The sequence below is a fragment of the Equus caballus genome, chromosome 19 (genome assembly GCF_041296265.1).
Source record: "Equus caballus isolate H_3958 breed thoroughbred chromosome 19, TB-T2T, whole genome shotgun sequence".
In the NCBI taxonomy this organism is placed as follows: Eukaryota; Metazoa; Chordata; class Mammalia; order Perissodactyla; family Equidae; genus Equus; species Equus caballus.
The window spans coordinates 48295510-48319584 of NC_091702.1; the positions used below are offsets into that span (position 1 = coordinate 48295510).

Sequence of the window (24075 nt, forward strand, 5' to 3'; positions counted from 1 at the left end):
TCGCACATATTTCAATCAGGAAGGCTAAGGATGCTGAAAGTGGAAGAAGCAAGTGAAGCAAGTGAACTACTGCATACGGATTGGTCGGGATGACCAGCTCAAGGAATATGCATTTACCTATAGAAAGAAAGAATTATTGTAAGCATCATTGTGACTACTGAGGTATTTTTAACACAAAATTTTCTTTGGAAATTTTCTTTGGAAAAAACTAAGTTTAATTTTTTTTGTTTCTTTTAGTCACATATATACTATGTAGCTTTACAGAGAAGTAAATATCCAACCCAGTTTTAAAACTGCAATCTGATCATATAAAAATTCACCATTTGTAAGAATTTTCTACATAGTTGGAAAATATATATTCTTCCTAAAAAGTATATCTGGTGTATTTTAATTTGTTTTTATAGTTCAAGTTTCATCTGCGATAAAAGAAAACATCTATAATAAAACATTTCTTCAACTAGATTTCAGTATAACTACAGAAACAACACTAGCATTCTTTTTATACAAAACCTAAATACAAATTAATCCTATTTCAAATACAATAGAATGTTTTCTACCTCTTAATATGGCACACACCATATGGGCAGATAACTAGCTGCCATATATGACTTCACACACACACATGTATATACACATATATATATACATATATATATGTGTATATATATGTATATATACACACACACACACACACACACACAAACTATTTATTTCACTGAGTTAAGTAAGATCATCTTAAACTATGTCAGAACTTCTAGTATTATGAGTTTCCCAGCTAAAAATGTCAATGCTTGTCCTATGACACAGCCTGAAGCTACTCTAGAGTATTGAATGTGTTCTGTAAAAGAGATCTTGCAGAATCACGGTGCTCCTGAGATACCTAAAATTCTTTTCATATTTTCCAAAGAACTCTGTTACAAGTAACCTTTCACAGTTTATAACACCAATCACAGACATCAAAATGATTACCCTCTTTAGATGATAGGAAGAACTATATTGAAATCCCTATAATTTATTTCTTCTTTAGGAATTAGAGGAGAGAATAAGATAGGAATAAAAATGCTCTTTCATAAAAATTCCTAAGACAAAAATTGCTCATATAGCCTATGATGGATCTCTTTCTATTACATACCTGTGATTTCAGTCTCAAAGAAGAATAGCTTTTAACACACCAATCATAATCAGAGAACATATCCATTAAAAATATTTAAAAATTTCTATAATTTGCATATTTGTAATAAATACACATGTTCAAAGAGGTACACATTGATATATACATTTTAACATGAACTCATAGATAATTACATTCCATGCAATAAAATGCACCCTACACATGTCTTGAGGATTTTTATGTTTGTTTGCTTGTTTTACTTGTAAACTGTTCCCAAATGTTTCATATATACAAACTGGAAAATTATTAGGATTGCTTGCCACAATTTTTTTTAAGATATAAGACACCGATCTCATTTCTCAGGAAAGTGGAAATTCACTTGGGATAGGACAGAATGTGATATATGAAATTAAGAAAACATTCTCTACAGTAAATAGTTATGTGCTACACAGGAGATACAACATGTCAAAGGCAATGGAATTAAAATAAAGCAGCATATGTTCAATAATAGTGTAATAGATGAATAAATCTAGGGAGGAAGTCAGTATTGTAATTCTCTGATAAAACTAAGAGGTAACTTATTGGAGGGAAGTGAACAGGACCACTGAGCATAACAGCACCAAAAGAGATATAAGACACATGAAAGCAAGCACATCAGCAGGGTGTCTAGGGCTCATTTACAAAAGCAAAGTGAATCTACAAGAAGCACTACTAATGAAGATCTGTGAAAAGATTAAAAACTATGAATAAAAACACCAGTCATGAGGTTGGAAACTGGGAAGTCTGGAAAAAGGTAGAGAAACTGAGTGTGAGGTGGATCAAGGTGAGTAGGTCAGGATAGACAATGTAAACAATGGAAGGATGTTGAAGGCTTGTCTTTATTTATTCTTAGCTATGTAGCACAGAGGCAAATTAGGACCTTGAAGACAATTCTCAGAGGGCTGGACCCAGAGAAAATCACCTAGAAACGATTTATGCCTGCCAGTACACATCCGTACACAAGGCAAAAGGCTGAGTTCTCTCAACTAGGAGCTACAGAGTAACACTGAGACTTCAAAAAGGTTATCATTCTAGATACTAATGACTGGTTATTATAATAAAATATTTTTTAAAAATGTTTTCCCTATTCTTCCTTATCTCCCTCTCTCATTTTGGTACCTCATAGGAAGTATGCCTACAAGGTAAAATACTCTAGGTTTGTGAATAAGGAGAATCTCACAGCCTTCTGAAAAAGATTTTGAGCCAAGAGAAGTAAAAAGTGGACATCTGCCAATACCACAAAGTTTTCATGCCTCAGGTATCTCTAATACAAAGTTCTATGAACCATTTTATCCATGTTTACAATTATAAATTCTTAGAAATATATACACAAATATATGAAGACACTGAATAAAAGATCATTGTTCAGGCCATAAGAAAGCAATCAGTGGTATTTCATTTTTTTTCCCTCAAGGCACTGAGTTCAATCTGCTAAGTGCCTGAATTTGGTATGGCACAAAAAAAACAAATAACTCTTAAAGCATTTTTGTATTGACTGGCTCACTTAAAACAGCTCTAGAAGACTCAAAGATCCACTGTAAAAATCTGAATCAAGAAGCCTTTAACAGCCTTCAACTAATGGAACATCTGCAATCTTTCCAAGCTTTATAAATACATGCTCTGTCTTTAAGGAGTTATTTATCACCATAAGTCTATAAAACAGTGATAGGGTAGGCAGTCAATTGTCATAGTAGCTATGGATATATAAATAAATGTAAATGAATACACATGCCAACAAATGCATATGGAGATACATACATTAAAGAGCCCATACGTAAACAAGTAAAAAAAAATTATTTCATGAAGATAAAGACAAAACATGAAGTTAGTGCTGGATTATAAAATTTAAGTTGGTGGGAGGAGAGTGCATAATGGAAAGTTTAATGATCAGTAAAACAATCAAAGGATTTTAGTAATTTTTTAAAAACCATTTAAGTAAGTAATCTATAAATTACGCTACACAATCACAATAACAGAATCTTCTGGTATATACAACTTTTTTCCTTTAAAATTTATAAACTGACAAACACAGGAGTATAGTCTTTTATGAAAAATGTGACCATGAATAATATTGCATATATATAAATATATACATCTTTAAGCATTTAGAATCATAGTATAAAAAAGATTATATCAACTAATGCAGTGTATATGTGACAAATAGTCAAAAAGACTCTTACCTCATTGATCAAGAATTGGAGCTGCAGAACAGCTGCACCACTTTCATGTTGGCAATAACAATCAACACCAGGTCTCCCGAGTCTAATATAATAAAAGTCAAGGATTCTAACATTTTAATTAGCACCAATATTAATTAGCAACTAATCTTTTTCTTTTTAGTTTTCCTTATTTTTATAAAGAGTTGAAAAATCTTAGTCTTAATTCATGCAAATTACATTAAATAGCACAAGATGTCAGCAAAATGGCCAAATAAGACATCCTTAGCACCTATTTCCCCCAACAACAATAATTTGGCACCCATGCACAGAAAAAAGTGCCTTCGTGGGAGCTTTGGGATCCAGGGAAGAGACTGTGAAACCCCAGTGCAGTCCAAGAATGAAGCGAGCTGTTTTGAAAAGACAGGCTTGAACCCAGGTGGCTGACTCGCTCACTGTAGTCTTGGCTACAGAAAAGGAAATAGCTCCCCACCCCTGAGAACTTGGCTACATCCCTGTTTGGCTTTTGGTCTGTTACCAGTATATGCTATATGCCAGGGACCCAGAGGAGTTACACCCACCCATACATCAGGTAATAGGCAGACAGATCTTGGTCCCAGCTATGGATCCAGAAGTGGCCTTTGAACCAGCTCCAGCCCCTCTCAGCTGCAGTGCGGGGGCCACTGGAGGTAAACCTGCCAAATTTTGTAAGACTGTAGATTCTGAAATGGCCCTGTAACTGGGCTCCAGCCCATCCCAGCCACAGTCCAGGAACAATCCTGCTGACACAGGGACCCTGTAGGAGACACTCTTGTTTGAACCTCTAGAGATCTTGAAAGGGCCCAATGCTAGGTATCAGCTCCCTCCTTCAGTCTATGCTGAGCTGCTGTGTAGAGCAGCCCTGCTGGCACAGGTACCAGACACAAGAAATTTGCATCTGCATCCCTGGAAATCCTGTAAGGGCCCTATACCCAGCCCCAGCCTCCACACAGCCATAGTCAGACAGAAGTCCTAAGGGTGCAGGGTCCCAGGGGGAAACACTACTGTCTGCAACCCTAGAGACTCTGAAAGGGCCCTATACTCGGTTCCAACCCCTCCCAGCTGCAACCCATGAGCAGTCCTACTAGTACAGCGACCTGGAGGGAGACCCAACTGTACCCTAGGAGATTCTGAAAGGGCCGTATATGCAACTCCAGTCACTCCAGACACAGTCAGGGGCCAATCCAGCCCATACATGACCTGGAGGGACACACACCCATCCTTGCCTGCAGAGCCAGGTCTTTGAACCTCAGTGTTGGTTGTGGAATCTGAAATAGTCCTGAGACTCAGTTCTAGCACCTCTCAGCCACAGTCCAGGGACAGTCCTGCCCACCTCGGTACCCATCCAGGGACCAGGCAGCAGTTCTCCCAGGGACCTGGTGGGGAGCCACACCTACCATTTACCTGGTAATAGGCTTGCTTTCTGAGGAGCCATATGTAGACCCTAAAGCAGACCCTTGTCCCAGTGCCACCATACAGAACAAGGTACTGGAGGTAGTCGCATCCACCCAGGGAACAGAAGGGATCCACAATGGCCCAAGCCCTGGTAACAAGCCATCAACTACAGACCCCACTGCAGACCCAGTGACACCCTTGTAAGTGGCTCCAACATAGCCCAACTGCTGTGTAATTTCACAGGTAATCCTATCAACCCAGAGAACAGACAGGAGAAGGTCTTTATCCTCTAAAACCAGTCTGTAAAGACTGGAAGAAGTGTTTTCTCCCACAAATGCACAGACACCAATGCAAGGCTATGTGGATCCCAAAGAATCAGGCAAATATAATACCACCAAAGGAAACTAATAGAACTCCAGTGACTGACCCTAAAGAAATGGAGATCTGTGATTTGCCTGACAAAGAATTCAAAATAATCATCTTAAAGAAACTGAATGAAATGCAAGAGAACACAGATAGACAACTAAACAAAATCTGGAAAACAATTCATGAACAAAATGTATTTAATAAAGAAATAGAAACCAAAAAAAGAAACAAACAGAAATCCTACAACTGTAGAACACACACAACTGAAAAATTCATAGAGAGCTTTGACAACAGCCCTGATCACACAGAAGAAAGAACTGGCAAACTTGAAGACAAATAATTTGAAAATAACCACTTACAGAAACAAAAAGAAAAAAGCAATGAAAAAGAGTAAAGAAAGTCTAAGTGAATTACAGGATACCATCAAGCAAATGAACATTTGCATCATGAGACTTTCAAAAAGAGAAGAGAGAGAGAAATGGGCAGAAAGTTTATTTAAAGTAATAATAGCAGAAAACTTCCCAAATCTTTGGAAAGAAATGGACATCCAGGTACAGGAAGCTCAAAGGAACCCAAGCAAGATGAAGCCAAAGAAGACTACCTTGAGACACACTGTAATCAAAATATTAAAAGTCCAAGACAAGGAGAAAATTTGGAAAAAAAGCAAGAGAAAAACAACTCATCCCAAAAAAAAGACGTCCCATAGGGCTATCAGTGGATTTCTCTTCAGAAACCTTGCAGGCTAGGAGGTAGTGGAATGATATATTCAAAGCGATGAAAGAAAAAAACCCTACCGATCAAGAAGACTATACCCAGCAAAATTATCCTTCAGAAATGAAGGAGAGATAAAGACATTCCCAAACGAAAGCTAAGGGAGTTCATTACCATTATACCATTGCCATTACAAGAAATGCTAAAGGAAGTTCTTCAAGTTGAAATGAAAGGATGCTATGTAACAATATGAAAAAATAAAAATACAAAACTGACTAGTAAGAGTAAATATATAGTTAAACTAAGAATACCATACTACTATAATTGTTGCATATAAATCACTTTTTTGTTTTTAATTTTTTTTTAAGATTTTATTTTTCCTTTTTCTCCCCAAAGCCCCCTGGTACGTAGTTGTGTATTTTTTCAGTTGTAGGTCTTTCTAGTTGTGGCATGTGGGATGCTGCCTCAACGTGGCCTGATGAGCAGTGCCATGTCTGCACCCAGGATTCAAACCTGTGAAACCCTGGGCTGCCAAAGTGAAGCACATGAACTTAACCACTCAGCCACAGGGCTGGCCCCTATAAATAACTTTTATCTCTATTATAAAAGCTAAAGAAAATAATATTAAAAACAACTATAGCTACAATAATTTGTTGATGGATACACAATATAAAAAGACATAAAAGTGTGACAAGACCATTAAATGTTAGGGGAAGAGAAGGGAGAGTGTAGAGTTTTTGTATGTGATTGAAATTAAGTTATTATTAGCTTAAAATAGATTTATATCTAAAAGATGCTTTCAGTAAGCCTCATGGAAACCATAACAAAAACTATAGTAGTTACATAAAAGAGAAAACATGCACACAAAAAATATACAAAAATAAATCACAAATGAAGGCAGTTAAAAGAGGAAGAAAGAAACAAAGGAACTAAAAAACTTTCAGAAAACAAAGAAATGGCAACAGTAGGTAATTAATCAACAATTACTTTAAATGTAAATGGGCTAAATCTCCAATCAAAAGACACAAAGTGGCTGAATGGATTGAAAAACAAGATCCAACAATATGCTGTCTACAAGAGACTCTCTTTAGCTTTACAGACACACATGGGCTGAAATTCAAGGGATGGTAAAAGATATTCCATGTAAATAGTAACCAAAAGAGAGCAGGAGTGCCTATACTTATGTGAGATAAAATACTTTTAGTCAAAATTGATCACAAGAGATAAAAGGTCACAACATAGAGATAAAGGGATCAATTCACCAAGAGGATATAAAAATTATAATATACATGCACCCAATATTGGAGCACCTAAATAGTTAAAGTAAGTATTAACAGAAGTGGATGGAGAAATACACAGCAATACAGAACAGCAGAGGACTGAAACCCTCCTTTCAACATTGAAGACAGAATTAATAAGGAAACAGTGAACCTGAATAACACCATAGACCAAGTGGACTAACAGACACATACAAAACATTCCATTAAATAGCACCAGAATACATATTCTTTTCAAGTGCACACAGAACATTCTCCAGGATAGCTCATATGTTGGGGCACAAAGCAAGGAGAATGAAACCACATCTAGTATCTTTTCTCACCACAATGATATTAAACTAGAAATCAGTAATAGGGGGAAAACTGAAAAATTCACAAATAAGCGGAAATTAAACAACAATCCTGAACAACCAATGGATCAAAGAAGAAATCAAAAGGGAAATCATAAACTATCTTCAGACAAATGAAAATAAAAACAAAACATACCAAAACTTATGGGATTCAGGAAAAGCAGTTCCAAGAGGAAAGTTTATAATGACAAGTGCCTACATTAAGAAAAAGAAATATCTCTCTGGTGGGCGGAGCAAAATGGCAGGGTGAGCTGACCCGGGATTCTCTCCCCTCCAAAATACAACAAAAGATTGGAAGAACTGAATTTCAGAGAATAAACATAATGCCAGCTCATTAGAGACCTACAATACCAAGAAGGCGGAGATCATAAACCTTGCTTTACACCTTTGGAGGCGCTGGAACGGTAGGAGAGAACATCGCTCCCTCCCCTAGAGTCTGCCATCGCTGCAGCGCAGGTCAGGAAGGAGCCGGGGAGGGGCCGCGTGACCGGGGGATCATCCAGGACTCCTGCCGCTGATTCAGTGCAGACCCGCTGACGGGGGGAAAGCTTCCGTCCGCGGGGACCCTATAAATCAAGGGCCTTGGGAGACCAGAGAACAGAACTGATCTGAACCCAGACCGGCATGTGTGAGTAACAGCCCCTCCCCCCCAGCAAAGCCAGTGGGCGCAGCCATCTTGCCCCAAGGCGGAGAGCTAACACGCCGCTCTCGACCCCCATCTAGTGGTGACAGGCTGTAACTACAACTGAATTCTACCACCATGAGAAAAAACCGCTCCTCTACCATCCAGCAATTTATAAAAGCCCCAGACCAGAAGGAAAACAATAAAAACACAGAATTAAGTCCTGAGGACTTGGAATTAGGTAAACTAAGTGATAATGAATTCAGAGCAGCTATAATCAAAAAACTCAATGAGGTAGAGAGAAAGAGAAACAAGCTGAGTTCTGGAGTTACTTCACAAAAGAGATTGAAATCATAAAGAAGAATCAAACAGAATTACTTGAGATGAAAAACACAATGGACCAGATAAAACAGAATACGGATTCCCTGAATGCCCGGGTAGACAACATAGAGGAGAAAATCAGCATAATCGAGGACAGACAGGCTGAATGGCGCCAGACAGAGGAAGAAAGAGAACTAAGAATTAAAAAAAATGAGGAAAATCTCCGAGAGATAATGGATTCAATGAGGAGTAAGAACATAAGGATCATAGGAATTCCTGAGAATATGGAAAAGGAAAATGGAGCAGAAAGTGTGCTTAATGAAATTATTGAAGAGAACTTCCCAAATCTAGGGATCAACGGAGAAATGTGTGTAGAGGAGGGTTTTAGATCTCCTAGATTTGTCAATGTAAAAAGACCCACCGCAAGGCACATAGTAGTAAAGTTGGCAAATAAGAATGATAAGGAAAGAATACTCAGGGAAGTAAGAAAAAAAAAGAGAATAACCTATAAAGGAGCCTCTATCAGACTGTCAGCGGATTTCTCTACAGAAACCCTACAAACTAGGAGAGAATGGAGTGATATATTCAAAGCTTTAAAGGATAAAAACCTTCAGCCAAGAATACTCTATCCAGCAAGAATTTCCTTCAGATATGAGGGAGAAATTAAATCTTTTCCAGACAAACAAAAGTTAAGGGAATTTGTAACTAAAAGCCCTCCATTACAAGAAATCCTCAAGAAGGCTCTCATACTTGAAAAAAGAAAAAAGGGAGAAAGGGGACACAATCCACAGACTAGGGAGACCAATGGATAGAATCAGAACAGGATAGCAAATATTCAACTATAGCATTAGGGTAAAAATAAGGAAACTACCAAAACAAGGACGATCTTAGCACTCTAACTACCAATTAATAAGACGAGTTGGAATAAAAAATGAAAATAATTATTTAGGAGGGGAAGAGCAAAGGGTCTAAATCAGTATTGGTCGAGTAAGTAAGAGACCACCAGAGAATAGACTATATTATACACGAGATTCTAAATACAAACTTCAAGGTAGACACTAAAATAAAGTACAGAACAGAGTCACAAATCATAGATAAGGAAAAATCTAAGAAACCCAGCATAAGAAATTGCAGTGTTAAATGGGTAGGATAAAGGACACAGGAAAAGAAACACAGGAAAACAAGATAATGAGCGACAGATTGACAGCATTAAGTCCACATGCATCAATAATCACTCTCAATGTGAACGGATTGAACTTTCCAATAAAAAGACACAGAGTGGCAAAATGGATTAAAGAACAAGATCCAAGAATTTGTTGCCTCCAGGAAACACACCTCAGCCCCAAGGACAAACACAGACTCAGGGTGAAGGGGTGGAGGACAATACTTCAAGCAAATAGCAAGGAAAAAAAGGCAGGTGTTGCAATTCTCATATCAGACCAAGTGGATTTCAAAATAAGACAGGTAAAGAGAGACACAGAGGGACAATATATAATGATCAAAGGGACACTTCATCAAGAAGAAATAACGCTTATAAATATCTATGCACCCAACACAGGAGCACCAAGATTCATAAAGCAACTATTAACAGACCTAAAGGAACATGTTAAAAACAACACAATAATAGTAGGGACCTCAACACCCCACTCACATCAATGGACAGATCATCCAGACAGAAAATCAACAAGGAAATAGTGGAGCTGAATGAAAAACTAAAACAATTGGACTTAATAGACATATATAGATCACTCCACCCTGAAGGAGCTGAATACACATTCTTCTCAAGTGCACATGGAAAATTCTCTAGGATAGACCATATGTTGGGAAACAAGGCAAGCCTCTACAAATTTAAAAAAATTGAAATAATAACAAGCATCTTCTCAGATCATAGTGCTATAAGGCTAGAAATTAATTACAAGAAAAAAGCTGAGAAAGGGACAAAGATGTGGAGACTAAACAACACACTACTGAACAAGCAATGGATCATTGAAGAAATTAAAGAAGAAATAAAAAAATACCTGGAAACAAATGAAAATGATAGCATGCCGTACCAACTCATATGGGATACAGCAAAAGCTGTATTAAGAGGAAAATTCATCGCAATACAGGCACATCTTAACAAACAAGAAAAATCCCAAATAAGCAACCTTAAAGCACACCTAACTGAACTAGAGAAAAAAGAACAAATGAAGCCCAAAGTCAGCAGAAGGAGAGAAATAATAAAAATCAGAGCAGAAATAAATACTATTGAAACGAAAAAGGCAGTAGAAAGGATCAATGAGACAAAGAGCTGGTTTTTTGAGAAGATAAATAAAATTGACAAACCACTAGCCAGACTTACAAAGAAAAAAAGGGAGAAAGCTCAAATAAACAAAATCAGAAATGAGCGAGGAGAAATAACAACAGACTCTGCAGAAATACAACAGATTATAAGAGAATACTACAAAAAACTATATGCCAACAGAATGGATAACCTAGAGGAAATGGATAAATTCTTGGACTCCTACAATCTCCCAAAGCTCACTCAAGAAGAGGCAGACAATTTGAACAGACCAATCACAAGGAAAGAGATTGAAACAGCAATCAAAAACATCCCAAAGAATAAAACCCCAGGACCAGACGGCTTTCCTGGGGAATTCTACCAAACTTTCAGAGAGGATTTAATACCCATCCTTTTCAAGCTATTCCAAAAAATTAGGGAAGATGGAACACTTCCTAACACATTCTATGAGGCCAACATCATGCTGATACCAAAACCTGACAAGGACACCACGAAAAAAGAGAACTACAGGCCAATATCACTGATGAACATAGATGCAAAAATTCTTGCAAGTCATATATCTGACAAAGGCATATATCCTTAATATATAAAGAACTCTCGCAACTCAACCACAAAACATCAAACAACCCAATCAAAAAATGGGCTGGAGACATGAACAGACATTTCTCCAAAGAAGATATACTGATGGCCAATAGGCACATGAAAAGATGCTCATCATTGCTGATCATCAGGGAAATGCAAATGAAAACTACACTAAGATATCACCTTACACCCGTTAGAATGACAAAAATATCTAAAACTAATAGCAATGAATGTTGGAGAGGTTGCGGAGAAAAAGGAACCCTCATACACTGCTGGTGGGAATGCAAACTGGTGCAGCCACTATGGAAAACAGTATGGAGATTCCTCAAAAAACTAAAAATAGAACTACCATACGACCCAGCCATCCCACTACTGGGTATTTATCCAAAGAGCTTGAAGTCAGCCATCCCAAAAGTCCTGTGCACCCCAATGTTTATTGCAGCACTGTTTACAATAGCCAAGACGTGGAAGCACCCTAAGTGCCCATCAACAGACGAATAGATAAAGAAGATGTGGTACATATATACAATGGAATACTACTCAGCTGCAAAATAGAACAAAATCATTCCATTTGCAATAACATGGATGGACCTCGAGAGAATTATGTTAAGTGAAATAAGCCAGCAAGAGAAAGATAATCTGTGTATGACTCCACTCATATGAGGAATTTAAAACTATGGACCAAGAACAGTTTAGTGGATACCAGGGGAAAGGTGGGGTGGGGGGTGGGCACAAAGGGTGAAGTGGTGCACCAACAACATGACTGACAAACATTAAAGTACAATTGAAATTTCACAAGATTGTAACCTATCAATAACTCAATAAAAAAAATAATAATAATAAAAAAAAAAAAGAAATATCTCAAAAAAGTAATGTTGGGGCCAGCCCCATGGCATAGTGGTTAAGTTTGGCATGCTCCCCTTTGGTGGCCCAGGTTCGTGGGTTTGGATCAGCCATGCTGTGGTGTCAACCCACATATAAAAAAAAGAGAGAGGAAGATTGGCACAGATGTTAGCTCAGGGCTAACCTTCCTCAAGCAAAAAAAACCCAAAAAGCAACCTAACTTTATATTTCAAGGAATTAGAAAAACAAGAACAAACTAAGCCCAAAGTTAGCAGAAGAAAGGAAATAATAAAGATCAGAATGCACTTAGAGGTTGACTAAGTTCTGGAGATCTGAGAACATCGTCATTATAGTTAAAAATACTGTATTACATACTTCAAAGTTGCTAAGAAACTCGATCTTAAATGTTCTCACCACAAAAATGAAATGATAATTACAGGACATGATGAAGGTGTATTGTAGGAGGTCGTCAAGAAGACAGGACCACCAGTGGAGTCAAGAGTGGAATCAGGCAATCAGAGGCTCCTGCCACTCCCTGTTCTTGGAATGTACCTTCTGCCTACTATTCCCATACTAGCAGCCATTCAAGGATGCAGCCTTGAGTAATGTATTATTGAAACCATCTGGACTGAATATATGACTGAACCCAGTTAAGGCTTCTATATAAACTTTTAAGATTCTGATGGGTGGATGCAAAGATCCACTTATCTTGTGGTGCCCCAAACAAGCCTCTTATGTAAGTTCCTTGCTTATTAAAACTGCCACCTACTAATCTGGAGCGGTCTGCCTCTTTCATTGATCTCTCCTTGCCCTCTGTGTATGGGGGCCAGTTTCAAATTTCACCCAGAAAACTCTGGGGGTTCCAAAGCAACATGGTATTAGTTAATGGTATGCTGGTAATTATACTATAATATGTAAATATATCAAATCAACACATTGTACACTTTAAATTTACACAATGTTATATGTCAATTATATCTCAATAAAAATAAAGAATAGGGAAAAATAAGAGATTTTGCCTTATGTTCATGTGTTCTTTCTCATTCCTTCTCTTTCTTTATGTAGATTTAGATTTCTGACCTTTACCATTTTCTCTCTCCCTAAAAAATTTCTTTTAACATTTTTAGAGGAAGTTCTGCTGGCAATTAATTCTCTAATATTTTGTCTAAGAAAGTCTTTATTTCTACTTCATTTTTTAAAAATTTTTTAATTATTTTTTTGTTGCGGTAAAATACACATAACATAACCATTGTCAAGTGTACAGTTCTGGGGCATTAAGTACAATCACATTGTCAAGCAACCATTACCACTATCCATCTCCAGAACATTTTTCACCTTCCCCAACTGAAACTCTGTACCCATTAAACAATAACTCCCCATTCCACTCTCCCTCCAGCCCTTGTAGTCACCATTCTGCATTCTGTCTCTATGAATTTGACCACTCTAGGAACTTCATATAAGTGAAATCATACAATAGCTGTCCTTTTGTAACTGGCTTCTTTCACTCAGCATACTATCTTTAAGACCATTCATGTTGTAGCATGTGTCAAAATTTCCCTCCATTTTTAAGGCTGAATAATATTCCACTGTATGTATATACCACATTCTGTTTAATCCATTCATCTGTTGATGAACAGTTGGACTGCTTCCACCTTTTGGCTATTGTGAATAACATTGCTATGAATATGGGTATACAAATATCTTTTCAAGTCTCTGCTTTAACTTCTTTTGGGTATATATCCAGAAGTCAGAATGTTGTATCATATGGTAATTCTATTTTTAATTTTTTTAGGAATTGCCATATCATTTTCCATGGTGGCTGAAACATGTTACATTTTCACCAGGAATGCACAAGCCTTCTAATTTCTCAACATCTTCACCAACATTTGTTATTTTATATTGGGTTTATTTTTAATAGCTATTCTAGTGAGTGTGAAGTGGTATCTCATTGTGGTTTTGATTTGCATTTCTCTAATGACTAATGATGTTGAGCATCTTTTCATGTTTAATAGCCATTTGTATAAGTTCTTTGGAAAAATGTCTCTTCAAGTCCTTTGGCCATTTTTAAACTGGGTTTGGCCTTTTGTTGTTGAGTTGAAGACGTTCTTTATATATTCTGATATCAATCCCTTATCAGATATATGATTTGCTAATATTTTCTCCTATTCCATGGGTTGCCTTTTCACTCTCTTGATAGTTCCTTTGATGTACAAAAGCTTTTAATTTTGATGAGGCCTAACATATTTATTTTTTCTCTGGTTGCCTGTGCTTTTGATGTGATATGCAAAAATCATTCCCAAATCTAATGTCATGAATTTTTTCCTCTGTGCTTTTAAGAGTTTTATAAGTTTAGCTTTTACACTTAGGTCTTTGATCCATATTGAGCTAATTTTTCCATATGGTATAAGGTAAGTTCCAGCTTTATTATTTTGCATGTGGATATCTAGTTTTCCCAGCACCATTTGTTGAGAAGACTCTCCTTTCCCAAGTAAATGGTTTTTTGGCACTTTCACCAAATATCATTTGATCATATATGTAAGGATCTATTTCTGGGCTCTCTATTCTATTCCATTGGTCTGTCTTTGTGCTACAACCACCTGTTTTGAATACCATAGCTTTGTAATAAGTCTTAAAATCAGGAAATCTGAGATCTCCAACTTTATTCTCTTTCAAGATTGTTTTAGCTATTTGAGGATCCTTGAGATTCCATACAAAATTTAGAATGAAGTTTTCTATTTCTGCAAAAAATATTGTTGAGTTTGATAGGGATTGCATTGATTCTGTAGATCACTTTGGGTAGTATTGACATCTTAACAATATTATGCCTTCCAAACCATGAACACAAGATGTCTTTCCATTTATTTGTGTCTTCAATTTCTTTCAGAAATATTTTGTAGTTTTCAGTGTACAAGTCTTTTTTTCTCCTTAGTTAAATTTATTCCTAAATACTTTATTATTTTTGATGTTATTGTAATTGGAATTTTCTTAATTTCCTTTTCAGACTGTTCACTGTTAATGTATAGAAATAATCAATTTTTGTGTGTTGATTTTGTATCCTACACCTTTGCTGGGTCCATTTATTAGTTCGAACATTATTGCGTAATTTTCAAGTTTCCCCTCTTCACTTGTGAACGATAACTTCCTAGATATAGAATTATATGTTGCTGAGTTTTTGTTTCAATACTTTACGTATTTCACTCCACTTTCTTCTTGCTTGCATTGTTTCTAAAGAAAAGTCTACTGTAACTCTTACCCTTGTTCCTGTATAGTAAAGTGGATTAACTTCCATGGCTTCCTTCAAGAATTTCTCTTTTTTCCCCCAGTTTTATTGAGAAATAATTGACATATATCACTGTATAAGTGTAAGGTGCATGATGGTTTCACTTACATATATTGTGAAATGATTACCACAATAAGTTTAGTTAACATCCATCATCACATGTAGATACAATAAAAAGAAAAAAATATTTCTCCTTGTGATGAGAATTCTTATAATCTGCTCTCTTAACAACTTTCCTATATATCATACAGCAGTGTCAACTATAGTCATCATGTTATACATTACCTCCCTAGTGCTAGTATTTATTTATAACTGGAAGTTTGTTTAAAATATATAAATTTCTTTACCTATTCATCCATCGATGGACACTTAGGTTGTTCCCTTGTCTTGGCTATTGTAAATAATGTTACAATGAACATGGGAGGTGCAGGTATCTTTTTGAGTTAGTGTTTTTGTTTTCTTTGGATATATTCCCAGAAGTGGAACTTCTGGATCATATGGTAGTTCTATTTTTAATTTTTTGAGGAAATCCATAAATATTTTCCATAGTGACTATACCAATTTACAATTCAACCAAAAGTACACAAGGATTCCCTCTTCTCCACATCCTCACCAACACTTGTTATTTCTTGTCTTGATAATAACTATTCTAACAGGTGTGAGGTGATATCTCACTGTGGTTTTGATTTATATTTCCCTAATGACTAGTGATCTTGAGCGTGTTTTCATGCACCTGTTGGCCACAGATATTCTTTGGAAAAATATCTATTGAGGTCCTCTGCACATTTTTAACTGGATTTTTTGTTTTTTTGCTATTCAGTTGTATGAGTTCTTTATATATTTTGGATATTAATTCTTTATCAGATATATGGTTTGCAAATATTTTTTCCTATTCCGTAGGGTATCTCTATCACTTTGATGGCTTCTTTTGCTGTGCAGAAACATTTTGGTTTGATATAGCCCTAATTGTTTATTTTTTATTTTGTTGCTTGCACTTCAGGTGTGACTTCCAAAAAATCATTACAAAAACCCATGTGAAAGAATGTTTTTCCTAAGTTTTCTTCTAGAAGTTTCATGGTTTCAGGTCTTATATTTAAGTGTTTAATCTATTTCAAATTAATTTTTGTGAGTGGTTTAACATAAAGGTCAAGCTTCAATCTTCTACATCTGAATATCCAGTTTTCCCAGCACCATATATTGAAGAGATTATCTTTTGTCCATTGAGTATTCTTGGTTCCTTTGTCCAATATTAGTTGACTATATATGCTTGTGTTTGTTTCTGGGCTCTCAATTCTGTTTCACTGATCAGTGTGTCTGTTTTTATGCCAGCATCATACTGTTTTAATTACTATAGCTTTACAGTATAGCCTGAAATCAACAAGTGTGACACTTCCTACTTTGTTCTTCTTTCTCAGGATTTCTTTGTTATTCAGGGTGTTATATGGTTCAATACAAATTTTAGGAGTGTTTTTCTATACTTGTGAAAAATGTCATTGGAATTTTGATAGGGATTGCATTGAATCTATAGATGGCTTTTGGTAGCATTGACATTTCAACAACATTAACTCTTCCAATCCATGAACACAGGATACCTTTCCATTTATTTGTGTCTTCTTTGATTTCTTTCATCAATGTTTTGTAGTTTTCAGAGTAGTGATCTTTCACCACCTTGGTTAAATTTATTCCTAAGTATTTTAATGTTTTTGATGCTACTGTAAATGGGATTGAATTCTTTATTTCTTTTTCAGAAAATTCATTGTTAGAGTATAGGACTGCTACTGATTTTTGTATGTTAATTTAGTATCCTGCAAATTTATTGAGTTCATTGATTAGTTCTAGCAGTTTTTTGGTTGAGTCTTTAGAATTTTCTGTATATAACATCATGTCATCTGCAATTAGAGACAATTATACATCTTGCTTTCCAATTCTGATGCCTTTTATTTCTTTTTCTTGCCTCATTGCTCTAGCGAGGATTTCCAGTACTATGTTGAATAGGAGTAGTAAGAGTTGGCACTCTTGTCTTGTCCTCATATTAGGGGAAAAGCTTTCAGTCTTTCACCATTGAGTATGATGTTAGCTGTGGCTTGTCATATATGGCCTGTATTATGTTCAGGTATGTTTCTTCTATGCCTAATTTGTTAAGGTTTTTATCATGAACAGATGTTGAATTTTGTCAAATGCTTTTTGAGTGTCTATTGAGAAGATCATATAATTCTTTTCTTTCATTCTATCAATGTGATGTATCACATTGATGGATTAGCTTATGTTGAACCATTCTTGTATCCCAGGGATAAATTCCATTTGATCATGGTAAATGATACGTTTCATGTACTGTTAAATTCAGTTTGCTAGCATTTTGTTGAGAATTTTTGCATCTATTTTCATCAAGGATATTGGCCTGTAGTTTTCTTTTCTAGTGGTGGCCTTATCTGGTTTTGGTAGCAGGGTAATGCTGGCCTCATAAAATGAATTTGGAACTGTTTCTTCCTCTTCAATTTTTTGGAAGAGTTGAAGAAAAATTGGTGCTAATTCTTCTTTAAATGTCTGGTAAAATTCACCAGTGAAGCCTTCTTGTCTTCTGCTTTTCTTTGTTGGGAGATTTTTGATTATTGAATCAATCTCCTCACTAGTGATTGGTCTATTCAGATTTTTTATATTGCCCTGATTCAGTCTTGGTAGGTTGTACATTTCTAAGTATTTTTCCATTTCTTCTAGGTTATCCAATTTGTTGGCATGTAGTTGTTCACAGTAGCCTCTTATGATCCTTTGGATTTCTGTGGCATCAGTTGTAATGTCTCCTTTTTCATTTATAATTTTGTTGATTTGGGTCCTCTCTCCTTTTTCCTTGGTTAGCCTAGCTAAGGATTTGTCCATTTTGTTTATCTTTTCAAAGATGAGTGGATATAAATAAAATAGAGAATAGAAAAATAAAGAAAATCAGTGAAACCAAAAGTTGGTTCTTTCAGAAAAATCAACAAAATTTATAAACATTTAGCTAGATGAACCAAGAAAGAAAGAGATAAAACTTAAATAATTAAAATCAGAGGGTAAAAAATGGGACATACTACCAATCTTAGAGAAACAAAAAATATCGTAAAGTCACACTATAAATAATTATATGCCCACAAATTAGATAATTTAGATGAAATGAACAAATTCCCAGAAATACATGAACTACTGAAACTGACTCAAAAGAAATAAAAAATCTGAATAGACCTTTTAAAAAATTGATTTAATATTCAAAAAACTACTCAGAATGAAAAACATAGGCCCAGATGGCTTCACTGGTGAATTCTACCAAACAGCATAATAACCAAAAAGTAGAAATAATCCAAAGGTCTATCAACTGATTAAGGGCTAAATAAAAGGTGGTATATCCACACAAAGGAATATTATTTGTCAATAAAAAGAAATAAAGTACTGATACATGCTACAACATGATGAATCTTGAAAACATTTTACTAAGTGAAATAAGCCAGTCACAAAAGACCACCTATTACATGATTTCATTTATAAGAAATGTACAGAACAGGAAAATTTACATAGATAGAAATTAAATTGGTGGTAGCCTGGGACTAGGAGGATTGAGGGGAAATGGAGAGTGATAGCTAAGAAACAGAGTTTCTTTTTGGGGTGATGTAAATTTTCTAAAACTTATTATGGTGATTATTGCACAATTCTGTGAACATACTAAAAACCATTGAATTTTACACTTTAAATGATTGAATTACATGGTAGTTAAATTATATCTCAATAAAGCTTCTTAAAAAGTTGAACAAAAACAACAAAAAGATACACCAAATCATGTTAAATGACCAGCTTTGGGTAGAGATGGATAGAAACTGGGCTGAGAAAGGAAATTAGAGATCTCAAATTTATCTGTAATATTTTAAGTAATTTTTTTAAACAGGAGTGAATATTGTAAAAAACTAACATTTGTTCCTTATGGATGGCAGACATAAAAATTTGTTATACCATCCTTAGTGTTTTCTATATTTTCCAAATGATAAAAGACATTAACTCAAGGATGAAGAGATAGCATGTACAGATTACTGTCAATACATTTTAACTCTGTTATAAATACTAAAAATGATGATAAAGGAAATAAGAACTCACACAAATGAATGGAAAAGTAGAGCACGTTAACATACTGGAACATTCAAGATTTTAAGATATCAATTAGTTCCAAACTAATCTATAGATTCAATGCAATTCCAATCAAAATCTCAACAGAATTTTTTGGTAGATAATGGCAGTGTGATACTAAAACTCTAATGGAAAGTCAAAGAACCTAGAAAAGCCAAAACAATTTGAAAAAGAATAAATTTCTGATTTCAAAATATATTTTAAAGCTAAAATAATCAAGACAATATATTGGTATAAAATAAATAAATAGTGAGTCCAGAGATACACATATATGGAAAACTGATCCAGACAAAAGTACAAAGGAAATTAAGTGGAGAAAAAAACAGTTTTTTCAACAAAAAATATTGAGCCAATTAAATATCTACATGTCATAAAATGAGCATTGATCCATACTTTACACCAGAGACAAAAATTAACTGCAAATAGATCACAAACTGAAATGTAAAGCCGAAAACAACAAAAATATTGGAAGAATACACAGGAGAAAATCTACCTGAACTTGGGGAGGGCAAAGAGTTCTTAGACATGCTGTCAAAAGAACAATCATAAAAGAAAAAATTGATAAATTGCACTTCATCAAAATTTAAAAATTTTGCTCTGCAAAAGATAGCATTAACAGAGTGAAAAGACAAGCTGCAGAGTGTGAGAAAATATTTGCTAATCATACATTCAATACGAGTTATGTTCAGAATATACAAAGAACTCTCAAAACTCAGCAATAAGAAAACAAATAATCCTGTTTAAAAATGGGCAAAAGACATGAAACGACACTTCAACAAAGTGGATGTAAGGAGATGAATAGATGTTCATCTCATTTGTCATTAGGGAAATGGAAATTAAAACCACATTGCAATACTAGTATAGTTATTAGAATAGCTAAAACAAAAATACTAACAATACCAAGTGCCAGCAAGGCTGAGTAGTAACTGCAACTCATATCGCTGGTAGGAATTTAAAACAATGCAGTCTCTCTGGAAACTGATTTCACAGTTTCTTATAAATTTAAACATATGCTTACCTCATGACCTAGCAATCCTATTCGTTGAATTTACCCAACAAAAGAAAACTTACACTACCACAAAACCTATACATGAATGTTCATAGAAGCTTTATTTGTGATAAAAGCTAGATAAAAAGCTTTTCTAGCTAAAAGCTAGAAACAATCCAAATATTATTCAGCAGGTGGGTGGATTAACAAACTGTGGTATACCTCATACAATGAAATACAACTCCACCATAAGAAGGAATTACCTTTGAATTCACATAACAACTTAGATGAATCTAAAAGAAATTTTGCTGAGTGAAAGAAGCCAGCCTCAAAGGATCACATACTGTATGACTCCATTTACATGACATTCTCCAAAATAATATTTATTGCAAGTGGAAAAAAAATCAGTGCTTTCTATCGTTATGGGTAGGGAAATGGATTAACTATAAAGGGAAAATATAAGGGAGTCTTTTTGGGTGATGGAACTGCTCTGTATCCAGACTATGTTAGTACTTAAACAAACCTATATTTAAATTCATAGGACTATATATCAAAAGAAAAACGTCAAATTTATATAAATATTATATGATAATATTTAAAGATGAAATTAAAAATTGATTAATGTGTGCTATAACAAGAAAAGCAACATCTCTTAAAAATAATTCTTTAAAATATGAATTTTAAATATAAAAAAATTTTTAATTATCATTTTAAATGGCAGAGATTGTGCAATTAGACAAAAAAGCAACACCCAACTATATGCTTCCTAGAAGAACACATTTTAAGTACGAAGACACAAATAGGTTTAAATAAAAGAGATGTAGCCACAACTAAAATATACAACTATGTACTGGGGGGCTTTGGGGAGAAGAAGGAAAAATAAAATCTTTAACAAAAAAGAGAGAGATGGAAAAAGATATACCATGTCAAGACTAATCAAAAGAAAACTTTAGTGGCTATATCCATATCAGACAAAGTAAATTTCAGTTCAAAGAATATTATCAGAGACAAAGAAAGCCATTTCATTATGTTAAAAGAGTCAACTCCTCAAGAGGACTTAACACTCCTAAATCTTTATACAGCTAATAACAGCTTCCAAATACATGAAACAAAACAAAACTAATAGAACTGCAAGGATAAATAGATCAGTCTACAATTATAGCAGATTTCAATACCACTCAGTAATAGAAGTAGATAGAAAATCAGTATGAGTATAGAAGATTTGAACAACTCTATCAATCAATTTTACCTAATTGATATTTACAGATCAATGTACCCAACAACAACAGAATACACATTCATTTCAAGTGCACATTTAACATTTATCATGATAGACCACAGACAGGGCCATAAAACAAGCTTCAATTAATTTAAAAGGATTTAGGTCAAAGTATATTCTCTGACCACAATGGGAATTAAATTGGAAATCAATAACAGAAAGATCTCTAGAAAAATCTCTAATATTTGGAAACTAATAACACACAAATAACTCATAGGTCAAGAAAAAAAGCAAGTAGAAATTAGACAATATTAAACTGAACGAAAGGAAAACATAACATATTAAAATTGGGGGATGAAGAATTCCTATTCTGCCAAGATGGAGTAGCCTCATTCCTCATACTTTTTGTCTCTTACAACTAGAAAAACCCCTGATCTAACATTACAAACATGCATAGGGAAACTGAAAGGTAGAAAGGAGGAGGAATGCCTAAGAACCTCAGGAAGGACACAGCAGTGAGCTCCTTGGGTTTGCTTATTCTGTCCCATACATCCTGGACAGAGCACTGCAGAAGTCTCCAACCCAGAACCATCAACTGGCACAGACAAAAAACAAAAACAAAAATTCCAAGAAAATGTTATTCTTCCAGCCAAAGGATTGAAAGCAGGGTGGTCTAAAAACAAACTTTGGCATTACTCACCCTATTCTAGCCAAACAACAATGAAAAAAAACCATACTCTCCTCTTCCCTCCCACAGAGTTCAACAGGGCTGATTGCAGATCTGATCTTCCACCCTACCCCATCTCCACCCTGCAGAGAACATACTCCAATTCCCCCAGCAGGTGGTGTTTAAGAGCACAAGCAGGGAGCTAATCATCCATCTCCTGCCTGGCAGATGCAGGTAGCACTCTTGTTCAGCCAGGTGGTACCAGTGTGCTAAAGAGGACGCTGATCTACCATCTCCAGAGCAGTGGAGGAAAGTGGCAGCAATCCAATCCTGATGGGATGGTACTAGTAAGTCTGAATGAGAAGTTGATCTTCCATTTGCTGCCCAGCATAAGGAAGAGATGTTCCAGTTCTCCTATCAAGGTAGCATCAGTGAGTTCAGCGGCAACAAGATTTAATGAGGTGGTACAAGATGGGGCTAGTTATCATTAGGATTTACACTCATCCTTCTAGCACTCTATGTCAGCAGAGTAGTCATTGGGAAGCTGAATCCTCACATCCACCATACAGCAACAAGATTGAACAAGGTTGGGGAAGCAAGGCTAGTCAGCACCTCCTCTGTGTCAGAGGATCCTACTAAAAACTGAACCTCTACTCACATCAATACAGTAGAACAAGGTGGTGCAAGGAGAGGTGGTTGAAGCTATGCTTCCTACCTCTCCTGATGTCACTTGGCCTAGTGGGAAGATGAACTCCCCCCCACCCATCTGAAACAAGGCAGTGTGAGTCAGTACCCACTTTTGGTGGGGGTGGGTATGTTAACAAGGCCCAACAGGAAACTGAACATACACACACACCTGGCCCTTAAGCCACACCTCAACAGGAGAACTACCTGGTAAAACAAAAAAGATTAATAGAGTCCAGAGTTTCATAATATAATATTCAAAATATCCAAGATACAAGTGAAAATCACTCATCATACTAAGAACCAAGATAATGACATTTGAATGAGGAAAGACAATCAAAACATGCAAACATCAAGATGAATCAGGTGTTGTAATGATCTGAGAAAGGTTTTCATTAACCATCACAAAAATCCTTCAATAAGCAATTATAAATCTTCTTGAAAAAAATGAAATAGAAAAGATAAGTAAAGAAAAAGAGGTTCTAAAAAAGAACTGAAATCATAGAAGTGAAAAATACAGTAACCAAAATAAAAATGCATAGGCTCAGTAGTAGAGTGGAGATGACAGAGGATAAAATCAGTAAACTTGGGAAGAGATCAATAGAATTTACCCAATCTGAACAACAAAAGGAAAAAGACTCGGGGTTGGGGGGAGGGACAATGAACACAGTCTCAGGAATCTGTGGGACAATAGCAAAAGATCTAACATTCGTACTATTGGAGTCCCAGGAGAGAAGAAAAACAGTTGGATTGAAAAACTATTATAAAAAATAATGGCTAAAAACTTCCCAAATTTGATGAAATACATAAACCTACAGATGCAAAATCCTGAGAAAACACCAAATAAGATAAACCCACAAATATCCATGCCAAGGAACATCATAATTAAGCTTCTGAAAACTAAAAAAACAAACAAACTTTGGAAAGCAGTTAGAGACAAACAAAGCATTACAAATGAACGTGAATTTTAATGACAATAGATTTCTTATCTGAAATCA

At 35.4% G+C, this 24075-nt stretch overlaps 1 protein-coding gene across 23 annotated transcripts in view; it reads right to left on the reverse strand.

The window, feature by feature from the left end:
* STXBP5L (syntaxin binding protein 5L) overlaps positions 1 to 24075 on the reverse strand; it is a 349911-nt gene that overhangs the window by 262725 nt on the left and 63111 nt on the right. For all 23 annotated transcript variants that reach the window (XM_023623677.2, XM_070243721.1, XM_070243724.1 and 20 more), the window contains exon 4: positions 3331 to 3412. In XM_023623677.2, coding sequence (XP_023479445.1) covers positions 3331 to 3412 — 82 coding nt within the window. The remainder of the gene's footprint in view (positions 1 to 3330; positions 3413 to 24075) is intronic.